The sequence below is a fragment of the Crocuta crocuta genome, unplaced genomic scaffold (assembly GCF_008692635.1).
Source record: "Crocuta crocuta isolate KB4526 unplaced genomic scaffold, BGI_CrCroc_1.0 scaffold59, whole genome shotgun sequence".
In the NCBI taxonomy this organism is placed as follows: domain Eukaryota; kingdom Metazoa; phylum Chordata; class Mammalia; order Carnivora; family Hyaenidae; genus Crocuta; species Crocuta crocuta.
The window spans coordinates 70,160-85,438 of NW_027551578.1; the positions used below are offsets into that span (position 1 = coordinate 70,160).

Consider the following 15,279-nt stretch of genomic DNA (forward strand, 5'->3'; position numbering starts at 1 on the left):
ACAACTTAGGTGTCCTTCAATGGATGAATGGATAAAGAAAATGTATTATATAGACATACAATGGAATATTATTCAGCCACAAAAAAGAATGAAATCTTGTCATCTGTGACAACATGGAGGGACTTTGAGAAGATTTGATAAGTGAAATAAATCAAACAGAAAAAGGCAAATATTGTACGATCTCACTTACGTGTGGAATCTAAACCAACCAACAAAACAAACAAAAACCAAATAAGCTCACAGAGACAGAGAGCAGATTGGTGGTTGCAAGAGGTGTGGGGAAGAAAAATGGGTGATTTTTTTTCAGTTTAAATAAACTGAACAAAACTTTTATAAAAGGAGTAAAGCAGGAGTTAAAGGCTATAGGATAAAAAATTAACCTATGGCCAGATGTAGGGGGCAGAGCAAAATTTTGTACAGCTTAAAATCTTGTCAAATTTGGGGGCCTTCTTTAAGAGAAAAATAACAATTAGACAATTAGGCACAAAAATCAATATTCAGGAGCACCTGGGTGGCTCGGTTGGTTAAGCATCTTGACAGTTCAGGTCATGATCTCACAGTCTGTGAGTTCAAGCCCCGCATTGGGCTCTGTGCTGACAGCACGGAGCCTGGAGACTGCTTCAGATTCTGTTTCCCTCTCTCTCTACTCCTACCCCACTCAGGGTCTGTCTGTCTGTCTGTCTCTCCCTGAAAATTAAATCAACATAAATAAATATTCATTTAAAATGAGAAATGCATCACAACAAGCTATAAAACTTAAAAGGCCAACAAATACCATAATCTTCAAAAAAGTCCACAAGAAAACATTTTGATAAACTGCCTGACACACCTCCCCATAATACTATTTTTTCATAATTACGTTTTTTAGCTGCATATCCTTTTCCTCCAATTTTACTGAGGTATATCTGACAATTAAAAAGTGTGTATATTTAAGGTATACAATTTGATAACTTGATACATATAATTGCCAATCAAGGCAATTAACATCACCTCACATAGTTACCTTGGTGTGTGTGTGCGTGTGTGTGTGTGTGGTGAGAAATTTAAGATCTGCCCCCTTAGCAAATTTCAAGTATTCAATACAGTATTGTTAACTATAGTCACATTGTTGTACATTAGATCTCCAGGACTTATTTATCTTGTGTAATTGAAGCTTGGTGCCCCTTGAACAGAACTTCCCCATATCCCCATAGCTGCATACTCTTTATCATGATGAGCACTGAAATTTATAGAATTATTGAATCACTATATTGTACACCTGAAACTAACATTACACTGGATGCTAACTAACTGGAATTTAAATAAAAACTTGGAAGAAAACAAAAGAGAAAAAAAGAGCTTAGGCTATGGAGCTAGACTATTTGGGTTTGCTTCTTGGCACTGCCACTTTACAGCTTGTGGAACCTGGGCATTTAAAAAATATCTCTGTGCCTGAGATCTTCTCATCTGTAAAATGGGTATAAATAATGTTAAGATTAAAGAAATTAGTTCAGGCAGAGTACTTACAACAGTGTAGGCACATAAAGGCTCAATATTTATTAGCTGCTGCTGTTATTATTGTTGTGGCTGTTGTAGGGCCATATTCATGTGAATAATATGTGACGCTTCTTAAACCACCTTTGCGTCCTGACTAGAATCAGGCTTCCCTGTTTTCTGAATGGACTGTTGACTAAATGTAGGAGGAAGGCAGAGAGGAAGAAGTTAGAGATAAATGGGATTCCCCCCCGCCCCCTTAATGTCGCCAAACAACATTTAAGCAAAAGAAGAAATTGAGTCTATGAATTCATTGGCTGGGTCGTGGCATGCCAAGCGAGCAGTAACACTGGGCCTGACATCATTTTGTTCCCAAATGATATGAGCATAACTTGTTTTTGAAGGATAAAAAAACACGATGGGCTGTAGCTGGACTTTAAAAAGTTGCCTTTTAATTCACTCTCCTACAGATGTGTCTCCGAGACACTTCATTTCCCCCTCTGGTGAAGCACTGTGACCTGCAAGAGGCCCCACAGCACAGGCTGCGGCNCTACCCCACCGAGTACATCCCCACCGCCTTCGACAACTTCTCGGGTGAGCGGGGGGCGGGGGCGCGTGGCCGCAGTGTGCGATGCCGACGGCCCCGGTGCGGAGGGGAGGGAGGGCGGCGCGAGGGTCGAGGGGTCCCCCGAGGGGGCTCCGGGGCCGCGCAGGCTCCAGCTGGGAAGCCGACCAGGCGCGGACCGCGTGGCGCTTCCCGAGCCTCGGGAGGGACCGCGGGGGCAACCGGGAACCCTAAACCCGTAGCCCGGCGGAGGGGGCGGGGTACGGGGGACAGTGCCGACGCAAAAAGAAATGGTCTGGCAATTTAGTAACAGACGATCGAGTATCAAACAGGTCGAGTTCAGGTTGCCTGGTCGGTTTGCTGCGTAGGAAAGTTGCGTCAGGTCGACGTTGCTGGCGCCGCTGCCGAGTTCCAGGGGGAAGGTGACGCGCAGGTGCCATACCTGTGGCCCTGGGAGTCGGTCCTTTGCTTTTGGCGTCTCCCCTGACGAGGGGCGTCTCCACTTTAAAGAGCCACAGAGACGGCAAAAATACTTGCTTCTTAGGTTCGGATTAAACCTGGAGACTAAACAGGATTTCTTCCGAGTCCCTCTTCCCTGTCCCAACCGCGCCTACTGCCATCTCCCTCATTGGCTCGGTTTCTGATTCTTAGTATCTTTTCAGGATCTCTAAGCTATTTACAGCCTTTATGTATGGTATGCTGTCTTTTGGTTTGGTGGAAACCAAGATAAAGGGGTTTTCAGGGATTTTTGAAACTCCCAAAAAAGTTAAAATGCACAGAGACTAGTGTGAAACACTCTTCTCTTGCTCTTCACGGAAAAAAAGAAATGTTTCTTGACCTCTTAGTCCCAGTGGCACCGGCTTGGGTTCCCTAGATAAAACTGGGTTACACCTAATGACTTTCCCACTTAAACAGCTTTGGTGTTTCCCCCCTTCCCTCCTCCCAGCTGACTGGTGTAAACATTAAAAGAACTTAGAAAGTTGTAGGAGACAAACTTGAGCGCTTAATTTCAACAGAAACCTCCAGCTGTGCCCTGATGCAGGCCCCAGCCCCCCCAGAACCCCACCCCAGTGGAAAGGTGGGCAGGCTTTCTTTTCTTTTTCAATCCTCTCTTGGAGCTGACATGGTGAGATGAGCAGTGCCCTTTTCTATAAACAGGACAATGCAGGCAGCCTGTGTTTGCTCCTGTTCTCAAAACAAACTACAATTTTATGATAAACCTTGAAGTCTTGGAACATGTCCGAAGGGAAAACAGAATATTTGTGAGGTTTTCCACTGAATTAAAAGGTTGGTTCCCATTGACCCCCTAGTGTTACTTGTAGGTTTTTTTTTTTGAAATGAGTGTGATGGGAAAATAAACCTTCCGGGGCTGGAAGAGGAGTGCAGGCCCTTCTGGGGTGCCATCCACTGGCTCAGGGATTTGCAGCGCGTTGCCTGCCAGCCCAGGAGCATTGTAAACAGAAGTGCCTTCTTGGGGCCTCCTTGTTTCAGACAGGTCTTTAATTCATTAGGGGACCCAGAATAGCTGAAGGGTTTGGAGGGAGAATGGTAGTTGCAGCTAAAACGATTATTTTCCTGAAAGGGGTTAAAAGACACCCCCTTCCCCCCACTGATCATTGTTTTCATCTTGTTTTCAAGCTGTGGTTTCTGTGGACGGGCGGCCTGTGAGACTCCAGCTCTGTGACACTGCCGGACAGGTTAGTGTACCGCTGCTCAGTGCTGGGAAGGGAAAAAGATGGGGTTTCCTGAGCCATGGTGTAACTGTCTAGGGCCACCCTCATCCCTTGAAGCCTATACAGTGGTTGAAACTGTCCTAAGCTGGAGGAATGAATGAACTTGAACTTTCTAAATCATGGGAAGGTTAGGCACTTGGATTGGTCACCCAGGGAGTAATGGGGATTGGGGTGTTCCCCGACGGGCTCCAGGGACTCATTATCAGCCCCTTCCCCCTCGGCATGGTACTTGTCACCGGGGTCTCCTTGTTCCCTGTGAGAACCCAGGGTGCTGTCTCTTGAGTCTGTCAAAGTGACAGTTAATAAACATGTAGTCTTTCCTGCGCTTGTTAGAGCAAATGCCGAGGAGCACTTTGTAGGCACGTAAAAGTGCCCACTTCACTTTCCGAGGCATCGTCACGTGACCTTCTGTGTTTAAGAGGGTGGCTTTTCAGTATTCTCTAGTGCCTCGTCCCAGCCAGGACTTCCAAACTGCTTACTTAGCCTGGAACAGCAAGTTCAAACCTCAAGGTGACACAGGACTGAACAGCTTTGGTCTCCTGGCTCAACGCTGGTTTGGTGGTGGCCACAGTGGCAGGAGTTTTGGCCTGGACTCTCCGGTTCTCTCCTCATCCTTCTTCAGCTGCAGCAGACAGAACCGAATACGATGTGTAGCTTATTGTCAATGGAAAAGAGAACTCAAAGAACACCGCTGTTCCCAGCATTACATCTTTCTGGATGCCCTCCTGGTATTTATAGCTAAAGCTGTATTGCTTTGTATAAAGTAAGAATATTTTTCCTACTATGTGTCTGATTTTCTGACCTTTCAAATGAGGTTAGAAGAGCACATCGATAAATATAGGCATCCCTGCTAAAGCAAGAAGGAGCAGCTTAATAGTTCGAGATGGCACAGTTATTGGGGACCCCTTGGGGAGGGCTAACAGTTCAGTACACATCCCTGCCCACTAAGGGGGGCTCTCCTGCTAGGTGTTGGTTCTTATCACAGACACAGCTTCCCAAGTTGGGGTTCTATGCCTACTGCCTGCCTGGTGCCTGGCACATAATAGGGTTGAGTCGTGGTTTCTAATGGATACATATAATGGAGAAGGTCTTGGGGAAATGGAAACTTAAGTCTTGGGCCCACCCCTCAGAAGGCTTACAGTCTGTAGGGAAGACAAACCAGCTAGGAGAACTCGTGAAAGAAACCAGTGACGTTCCATAAGGAGGAAGGCTACGTTGGCATGGGGTACAGGTCAGGTGGGTCTGGGGAGAAAACCACTGAGCTGTTCTGAAAGGGGCAGAGGACTATCTATCATTGGAACAACTATGTGGGAATGATCCTGAATTAATGAGGTAGAGTTTGAAGTTTCCTTGGTATGGTCTGTTTAAAACTTGGGGAAGCACGAGAATAGTGTTGGAGATATTTTTATGAAGACACTTTATAATTGTGAAAGACATTTTATAATTGGAAATAAAAGGGTTTTGGTGCAAGTTGGTAAGTTTTAGTTTATTTGGATTTTTTTTTTTTTTTTGGTCTCCCAGTGATGTTTTCATTGAGATTGAGTGTATTTCTTAACTGATGTATTGGTTAGTAACGTATACCTTACTTATTATGTAATGGAGGAGGTTACCATCTAAAGATGTGTAGAAAACTAACCTCAAAAACTATTTATGAAAACTACAGCTGGTAAGATAAAATCATTTTCCCCCCTAACCCCCAAGTATCATTTAGGACTTATTTTGACTCATAACAAAGCCAGTCAAAGGGGTAGTTCTTTCCTACCTTTTCCTTAGTCCAGATCTGATAAACTACCTTTCAAGGGACTTGATTTGACACCTGCTGTATTTCCCTAATATTGACTCAGCCAGTGGAACTCCCCCTCCTTCAGGTAGTCCTCACAGAAGACTTATGACTTTTGCGACCTCTGTTTCCTGATCTAGGGAAACGTGAACACAGGTAGCCCTAACCTGGGGCCCAAATGTGGGTTTCAAATGGAAGCTTGGAGTGAGAAGGTGGCTCTACTTGGCTGAATAAGGAACTAGAAATTGCTTTTTGTGCCTTTGGGTTTTCTTGTTGGGGGGTTGGTGAGCATATAAGATGTAAACAGGAGTTCCTAATGCTGGACTCACAGTCTCAGGTAAGTGCAAGTAGATCCGAGACTGAGGACTTGGAGAAGCACACCTTTGGCATAAGAGAAAGGACTGTCACTGAAGTAGGAGTGGTTCACGGTGGCATTGCCAGCAGGAGCTGAAAGTTCTTCAGCCTTGTGACCCATGAGGCACTTGGAAACATCTCTGTGCTAAAGAAAAAAAAATCAGGTTGGAGCTTGCCCAGCACTACTATTCAGCTGCCTGTCCGCCCCGCCCTGGCCCGCCCCTGACGGAATTCCGTATGCCTTCCTCAGACCTGGCAGGTGCATGCCGGTTGCTGGGCCTCAGCGCACGTTTCCTTGAGTGTGCATTGTACTTGGCCTTGTCACCCATATGTATTTTGCGTTTATTCCAGCAAATATCTAAGGTTTCTGGTCAGGCAGTGAAGAGGAGAGTTGAATTTCGGTTTGGCTCCCCGAACCCCTTAGCCAGAGTCTCCGAGAGGTGTGGGGACCCTGATTTCCAAAGCCTGTCATGGGACCCAGCCCCTATGCTTGCCTTTCTTTTTATTGGAAATGCAAGCCCAGATTCCAGGCCACGGCCAGTGGTGACTGCCTTCTCACGGCGAGGTGCAGCTGCCCAAGGGAGCTGATTTACCCAGGGCTCAGTCTTGTGCTTTTTCTTTGAGGCCTCCGAGAACAGAAGAAATGTTTTCTTGCACGATCTTCAGAGCGAGGCGGTAGTCTACCTGGTCAGGTTTCTGTGTTTATTCTTTCACACAGAGTTGGCACTAAGAAAGCGAAGTTGTTCTTTTTAAAGCGTCGCTTATAGAAGACTGAACAAGTGGCAGTGATGTTCCGAAATGCCAGATTTATCCCTGAGCGTTTTAGCTGGTTGACTTCAATATTGTTAGTTGGTGGTTGCCCTACAACTGAAATACGGAGCTTCAAGTGGAGAAGGAAAAACAGATCCGGGTTTCCTTTCCAACCGCAGGAAGGCCGCAAATGCAGAATTATGTGCACGTCAGTAATGGAAACCTGGATGACAGTTCACTTTTTCCTGCCACTAGGAAGTGGTCTGTTATAGTCCATCTGTGGGGGGCTGGCACCCACAGACAGAAATTTTATTTTACTATTTTTAATTTTTTAAAGTTTATTTATTTATTTTTTTTTAGTAATCCTTACACCCAGAGTGGAGCTCGAACTCCACAACCTCAAGATCAAGAGTCATAATGTGTTCTGACTGAGGCAGCTAGGTGCCCCCAAAGATAGAAATTTTAAAAAAAAATTTTTCTTAATGTTTATTTACTTTTTAGAGAGAGAAAGGGAGTGTGAGCAAGGGAGAGACACAGAGAGGAGGAGACACAGAATCTGAAGCAGGCTCCAGGCTCCGAGCTGTCAGCACAGCGCCCGACACGGGGCTTGAACTCACGGACTGTAAGATCATGACCTGAGCCGAAGTTGGACGCTTAACCGACTGAGCCACCCAGGCGCCCTGAGAAATTTTAAATAGGAATGAGATGATGTAAATATTTCCTATGAGAGAGTTGAGTGAAAGCTTTCAGTTAGCTGAATAGGGCACTACAGGGGACTATAAAGAAATGCTGATTTGGAGACAGACATTTCTACAGGGGCCAAGGCCAAGTCTGCCTGTTCCCGGTGAGTCCTCTGGCGCTGCATAGTGCCCACCGCCTAGCCTGCATCTCTGCGAAGTGGGTGATTGTGGCAGATACTCGGGAGCATGATGCGTGGTTTATATAATGAATTATAATTATTCCATCCAGTTCTCGATACTTTAAGAGTAGGGTGGGTATGCCCTTCCTCTGGTCCTTTATCTCCCCAAAGCACCCTGCACAGAGGCCCCTTGTATTTGCAGGGGGAAAAAAAGGTGAAAGGAAGTAAGAAAAGAAAGAAACGAGGGAGAAAAAGAGATAAAGCAAGAAAGAGGTACAACAGGCAAGAATGAGAATGTATTAACCAGTGTTGTAAGTGATTGGCCAGTGAGAGTGGCCCATCAGAGGTCACAGCTCCCATCCTGAGTATGTCCTTGTGTCCAGTTAAAACCCTTCCCTGCACCACGTGTGCCTGGAGTGTGTGCAGCGCAGACGGGTGAGGTGGGCATCACTCATGCTGTCACAGGGACTGGCAAGGCTGGATTTTTTTTTAAAGTTTATTTATTTTGAGGGGCGCCTTTGTAGCTCAGTCAGTTAAGCATCCGACTTCTGCTCAGGTCATGATCACATGGTTTGTGGGTTCAAGCCCCGTGTTGGGCTCTGTGCTGACTGCTCAGAGCCTGGAGCCTGCTTCGGATTCTGTGTCTCCCTCTCTCTCTGCCCCTTCCCCACTCACTCTCTGGCTCTCTCTCTCTCTCTCAAAAATATTAAAAAAACTTAAAGCTTATTTATTTCAAGAGAGACAGAGACAGAGGTGTGGGAAGGGCAGAGAGAGAAGGAGAGAGAGAGAATTCTAGCAGGCTTCACTCTGTGAGCACAGAGCCCGATGGGGGGCTTGAATCCACAAAACCATGAGATCATTACCTGAGCCGAAACTGAGTCAGATTGAGCCACCCAGGCACCCTTAGGGCAGGGCTGGATTCTTAAAGAGAAGAGCTGTGTTAGACTGGGGCTCACTGGGGTCAGCTTGAAGACTTGGGGATCCGTGTAGATGCTGTCTAAATTTTGGAAGAGTGGCTAAATACCACAGTTGAAAGAGTAACTCTGGGTTACTCTGGGCTGAAGGCTAGATAAAGTAAATTTTATTTCTCAGATTCACGTAATGTAAGTACTTTTCTGTGGTGAGTTACAAGTAGGTCATGAGTATTGATGAAAACACTGAAGGCTTTAGGCAGATTTCATGGGGCTCAGGTAAGCAGCACGATTCCTTTCCGTGGCAGTGGGCTTGCTGTAACTTGCCAGACCTTTTCAGGGAAAAAATCGTTAAAGGGGGTCTGTTGCTAATGAGAATTGATTTAAAAAAATAACTTTGTGGGGCACCTGAGTGGCTCAGTCGGTTGAACGTCCGACTTTGGCTCAGGTCATGATCTCGTGGTTCATAGTTCGAGCCCTGCGTCGGACTCTGTGCTGACAGCTCAGAGCCTGGAGTCTGCTTCGGATTCTGTGACTACATCTCTCTCTGGCCCTCCCCTGCTCATGTGCTTGCTCACTCTCTCTCAAAAATAAACATGAAAAAACTTTTTAAAAATAACTTTGGGGTGCTTTGATTGGTTGCAGGACGAGTTCGACAAACTCAGGCCGCTCTGCTACACCAACACGGACATCTTTCTTCTTTGCTTCAGTGTTGTGAGCCCCTCATCCTTCCAGAACGTCAGTGAGAAATGGGTGCCAGAGATTCGATGCCACTGTCCCAAAGCCCCCATCATCCTGGTTGGAACTCAGTCAGATCTCAGAGAAGATGTCAAAGTCCTCATTGAGCTGGACAAATGCAAAGAGAAGCCAGTGCCTGAAGAGGCGGCTAAGCTGTGTGCTGAGGAAATCAAAGCCGCCTCCTACATCGAGTGTTCGGCCTTGACTCAGAAAAATCTCAAAGAGGTCTTTGACGCAGCCATCGTCGCCGGCATTCAGTACTCAGACACTCAGCAACAGCCAAAGAAGGCCAAGAGCAGGACTCCAGACAAAATGAAAAACCTCTCCAAGTCCTGGTGGAAGAAATACTGCTGTTTCGTATGATGCTGGTGAAGAAACGCGGAGAGAGTTTTTAGATGAAGTTGAGGTTAGAAGCTATATTAGCTGAAGTGACTCCTTTTCTTGTGTAGAACCTGAGGAGAGAGTGCGCGCATGCGCGTGTGTGTAACAGGTGGAGCTCTCAGTCTATGTATTCTTTCTTGCCTTTGGTGTTCTTGTTTGTTTGAGCTTAGGGATGAGCTAATTATGCAAGATATTTTTGAAGGAAGTTGAGCATTTTTCATAACTCTGGAAATTCAGAGCTCTAGGTCTTTGGATTAATTTATATCTAAGATGAAAGAGACACCCCAGGTGTGGGGGTCAAGGATGAAATTTTGCTACATTATAATGTACAGAAGAACAAAAGACAAAATGGTGTGGTGAACCCTCCCTTTGATTAAGGGCTACTTAATGCAAGTACGTTACGTACACAGGCCAGCTTAGCTTTGAAACTTCATACTTTTAGAAAACTTTTTAAGGGACTGAAATCTGGAAAAAAAAAAAAAAGAAGAGACACCACTGCCCACAGAGCCTCACTCCAGTCACTTTTGCCTGGTTAAGATCGAGAATTACCCAACAAGGAACTCCCTGCTAATTCTATGACACCGTGTACACCACAAAGGGAAAGCTGTTTATCGGGAGTGTTCATTCTCAGACCCGTTGTGTTGACGTTGTGTAAACAGGGCCACGATGCTACATGAGGTAGAGCAAGTGTTAGTCCAAACCCCTTATGTTTTCTCTAGGGAGTGATTCATGTTGAGATCAGAATGTGGTATCTGCCAGTAGTGTGCACCAAGCTGCCTAAATCCCTGGTAATGAGAACGCTAGGGAGCACCTGTCGGAATTGTGTTTAGACTTCCACACTGACGTCCCATCTGCAGGGAAGGGAGCATTCTGGAAGGGCCTGCAGCATGTTTGTAGGAGAAAAAATGAACCTTTTTCCCTTTAAGTCAGCCAAAATGTACACACACACATATATGCGTGCGCACGCACACATACACTTAACGTGTGTATGGCTATATTTGCTGCTGAGTCAGGCTTTGAAGCAGTTAATGGGAAAAAGAATGACCACGAAAACAGATGTGAAGGAAGCTCAGTTCCCCTTTTTGTTACTTTTTCAAACAGCTCTCTTTTTGATGATACCCTCTCACACAGGATTTTATCTTGACGCGTCTTTGAGGCCATCTTAAAACAAAACATAAACATCGCTTAAAACCTGTTTTAAAATGAATGTCTCTTGAAACTTGTTAAAACAACCAGTTAAACCCACGGATGCCTTTCTGGGAACTGGCAGCAGAGCCCAGGGCTGTGTGTTGGTGGGCTCGTGGGGTGGGTCCGCTGCGGCCGGCCGGGAGGGGGGGCATGGGGGGGACCTCAGCCCCCCTCTCTCAGCTGCACCCTTGCTGCAGGACGGCCATGCAACACTGTGAAACGTTTGTGTTCTTCAGGGTGGCAGTTTGTAGAGCTTAATCTTCTGGAGAAAACAAGTGTCGTATCAGGGGAATAGGTTTACTTTGAGATGGTCGTGCTTCTGAAGTGACAACAGGTAGTCTCACCCATTGAATTATAATGTCCAGTTGCAGCGGATGAAGCAGCTTTACCAAAACCAGTTCAAAAGACTAGGGAAAATCTCTGGAAAGCCAGCAGAGAGAAGAGTTTCATCTTTCTGTGGGTCCTGTGTTGTCTTTTTTCTATTTAAAAAAACTAATTTGTGGGGCGCCTGGGTGGCTCAGTGGGTTAAGTGCCCGGCTTCAGCCCAGGTCATGATCTTGCAGTTTGTGAGTTCGAGCCCTGCGTCGGGCTCCGTGCTGACAGCTCAGAGCCTGGAGCCTGCTTTGGAGTCTGGGTCTCCCTCTCTGTCTCTCTGCCCCTCCCTCGCTTGCATTCTCTCTCTCTCTCAAAAATATATAAACATTTTAAAAAATTAAAAAAAAATCTAATTTCTGTTTTTCTGTAGAAGAAATAAAAGATTGGGATGGGGCTGTTTTCATCTCTGTTAGCAAATCAAATGAACTGATTTCTTTGTTGAAAAATTAAAATACACGGATTGTTTACTACTTATTTTTCAGTGCATTGAAAGTGATAGCGTTGTTTCCTGAAGCATTTAGTTATAACCTGAGTGAATAACATTACTTCATTTGAGACAGTGCTCCAGACAGACTTCCCGAAAAGCATTCTAAGCTTGTCCGGCTGGCTCACCTCTCTGTGAGGACAGTTTCCCAGTCTGGGTCTCACCTGCCCTGGTGTGCACACATGGGAGTGGCGGTAGAGTTACATGGGGGAATCATTTTAAACAGTAGTTTTGCATTTAAGCCAATGTCAAGGAGTGCAATGCAAATTAATTTTTAAGTTAGAACACAAAACTTAGAAGAAATGTGATGCATGTGATAGCATGGGGCAGCCCTTGGCCCTCCTCGGAGAGGCCCTCTGCCTTGGGGGGGGCACTGGTTGACAGCTGTTTGTGAAAAGCGCCTGTGTGGCCCAGTTCTGAAAGCTTTACACAAGTGGTTTATTTTTAACCCAATTTGATACAACCTGTACGATTAGCGCTAAAAATCTAGAGGGTTGACATTTAAACACAACCATTTTTAATATGTTGCTGCATTTTATAGACTAGCAAAGGTACGACTGATTGTACTTCACGCTTTTCTCCATTCTTGTTTCTTGGTGTGATTTGGGCAGAAAAGTTTTTAAAGGTTATGTACTTGAGTTAAATGTAAAGTTGATTCACTTCAAAGCTCAACCATCGTTAAACTTGCAGCTTGGTATTACAGAGGAGATTTTATGAGTTGTGCTTTAAGAAAATGCCACGTTAGCTTAACTCCTACAAGGTAGGCCAGTCATAATTTAAAAATACAATATTCTTTCAAACTGTTTGATCTCTTTTTACCATGTATGTGGAAATGAGCCTTTTGTAACGTCGTTCTCTGTGCTTGACAGACTTAAGAGAAACCACCCAGGTATTACACAAGCCAGAATGAAGGCAGAGTTTTCTCCCCAGCGTTGTAACCTGGTGCCTTACCAAGTTGTGCTTCTCTGTTTTCAAGTGTAAATGATGTCGAGCAGAACGTTGTCCTTGAAAATGCTATAAATGACGTGGTATGAAATAAATTCTGACCTATAGATACAACTGCACTTGCCTTTTCTGCCAAAGAATGTCCTTGAAAGAGAATGAAAGTTGAGCCACGTCGAAAAGCAGGCTGGTTGGGAAGCATCATGGCATGTCCCTAGAGGCATTCTGGGAATCATCCCTAACCAACATTAAATGCTTATTGAAAACGGGGTTTGAGGAATTCTGGGGTGTCACAGCCTGATTTAAGCACTCTCTGATTCTGAGTCTGTAACGGATCATGTGCTGGTGGCCCGTGTGTGTGTCCCCGACACGAATACTGTTCTTGGAGCTAGAAGTCTAGGCTCAGAGAATCACTTAGTGTGTGATGATGGGGAGGTCACTAGAGGTGAGACTCAGTTTCCTTATGTGTGAAAGTATTGCTTTTCTCCCCGGACTGTTGGAATCCTGAATGAGAACACATAGGCACATGTGGGGTAAATGTCCAAGATCTGGGCTAGCCATGAAAGGAATTAGAAGGTGCTGTGAGCCCCACCAGCTTTGCGATGAAGACCAGCAGGGCTCAGGGTTACCCATCTCTGAGGGCTGGGAGGGGCCCACGTGGTGTATGTGAACTTGTGGTCAGCCTTCTCATCGTGCCACCAGAATATGGCCCTTACACCAGGGAATGTGGCCCTGAGGATGGGACCATTCTGAGAGGCCAGATGTCATCCTGCTTCCACCCTTCGGCCTCAAGGGTGAAGGGCTCCTGGTCATCTAGTGAAGGACGAGCCTCTCCACTCCATTCCCCACAGTGCCTCTGAGGCCAGGCTTTGACTTTTCATGCACCCCAGACATTGATCATGCACTGGAAGGCTGTGCAGAAAGCAACTAAAATTACTGGTCATCTGCATGTGTCCCCAAGTGCTAAAACCCAGCTTGCTCTCCCTGGCCTCCACAGGTAGCCTGAAGCCAGCTCAGAGGGACCTGGAAGTTTCTCTTCACCCAGCCCCAGTGTGCCTCCCATATCCAGGATATGTCTTCCCAGAATATGTGGACAGAGCACATGGTATGAAATAAATTCTGACCTATGGATATAACTGTACTTGGTTTTTCTACCAAAGAACGTCATTGGAATGACAGTCCCTGCTGGTCCCTTTTTGGTCAGCAAGTGCTTCCTGGAGATGTTTACAAGACCTTAAGGACATGGAAGAATGACAAGTCTCTGGGAGAAAAGTTTGATGCTTTGCACAGCAGATGCAAAGGCTCTGAGGCAGAGCCAATGCCTGGAATGTCTTGGATGCCAGTGTGGACAGAGGAGAAGTAGTGTAGGGAGAGGAGCAGGAGATGGCATAAGGGAGGGGAGGAGGTCAGGGAAAAGACGAGGTCAGCGAGGCCCATGACATCAGAGAGGGGATGGTGCAAGGGGAGGGAAGGGGAAGAGAGGGCTGGGTCTCACAGTCAGCTGTGTGGGCTTGAATCCTGTCCCTGCCACTTAACTGGTTGTGATTTCTTAATCAGCTCATACTTCCTCTGTCTAGACTTTAGAATGTAAAGGGGATAAACATGGCACCTGCCTCAGTGGGCTGGTGGGGGTTCTGAATGTAATGTGCTGGTGCGCTGTAAGTGTTCCGTAAGTGTCCACTTGGATTGGTCTTGTTGGGAAGTAATGTTGGGAAGTTAATTTCTTTCACAGCGGGGTATCCACGTGATTGACTTACGATTGGCTTTCATCTTCATCCCTATTAATTTCTGTGAGGCTTATGCTTTTTATGGATAAGAGCACATCTATTTTTCATTTCCACTCATTTTTATGAAATAAGAACAAAACAATATAAATGATGTCAGCAGTTGCACAGGCCGGCTCTGGAACAGAGATGCCGCTACTTGGGGAGCTGGGCTGCTGGAGGCGGCTGCCCACTGGGCGGATCCTGGTAGCACGCTTGCGTGTTCCACCCCAGGAGGGGAAGATGGAATTTAGCCTGTGAAGGTGCTTTGGCGAGTGGGAGTGAGACTACAACATAAGATTTGTGTGCAAGTTCAGGATCATGCGCCTGGGGTGCCCCTTGATTGCTTTCATGCAAGAAGTTCTTGCTTCAGGCTACACACTCAGCTCTGTGACTCCCCAGAGCCCTGTGTATCTGCCCAGCTGAGCTGACCAGCCTCCCCTGTGCAATCCCAACAGCACAACCGAGTCTTGAAGAGACACAGTCTGCAAATGGAAGAGGCACGTGGTTTGGTACCTGGCGTTCATCTCTAGCCAGATGTGCGTCCTCTAAATTGTGTTCAATTCCATTGATTGTCCCACTTATTCTGTTAGTTTCCACTCATTACGTTAACAAATTACTACAAACTTAGGGGCTTAAAACAATACACGTTTTCTTACCTTACAGTGCTGGAAGTGAGAAGTCTAAAATGGGTGTCACTGGGCTAAAATCAAGCTGAGGACTGGCCTGTGTTCTTTCCTGGAGGCTATAGGGGGGCCATCTTCTTGCTTCTTGTAGCCCTGGAGCCCTTCTCCGTTCCTTGGCTCACAGTTCTCCCCCACCTTCAAAGCCAGCAACGGCTGGTCAGGTCTTTCTGGGCATCCTGCCGACACAGACTCTTCTACCTCTTCTTTCACACTTAAGGAACCTTATTATTATATGGGGCTCACTCGGAGAGTCCAGGGTCATCTTCCCATGTCAGGGTCCATGGATTAGCAGTTTCA

General features: G+C 46.1%; 1 protein-coding gene across 1 annotated transcript; it reads left to right on the plus strand.

Annotated features, from left to right (window-relative positions):
- Window positions 1-1,943: 1,943 nt before the first annotated feature.
- On the plus strand, window positions 1,944-12,650 carry RHOU (ras homolog family member U). Its single transcript, XM_077751684.1, has 3 exons — window positions 1,944-2,067; window positions 3,677-3,735; window positions 9,071-12,650. The coding sequence occupies exons 1-3, from the start codon at window positions 1,944-1,946 to the stop codon at window positions 9,524-9,526; spliced, it is 639 nt and encodes a 212-aa protein (XP_077607810.1). The 3' UTR covers window positions 9,527-12,650.
- Window positions 12,651-15,279: the final 2,629 nt, after the last annotated feature.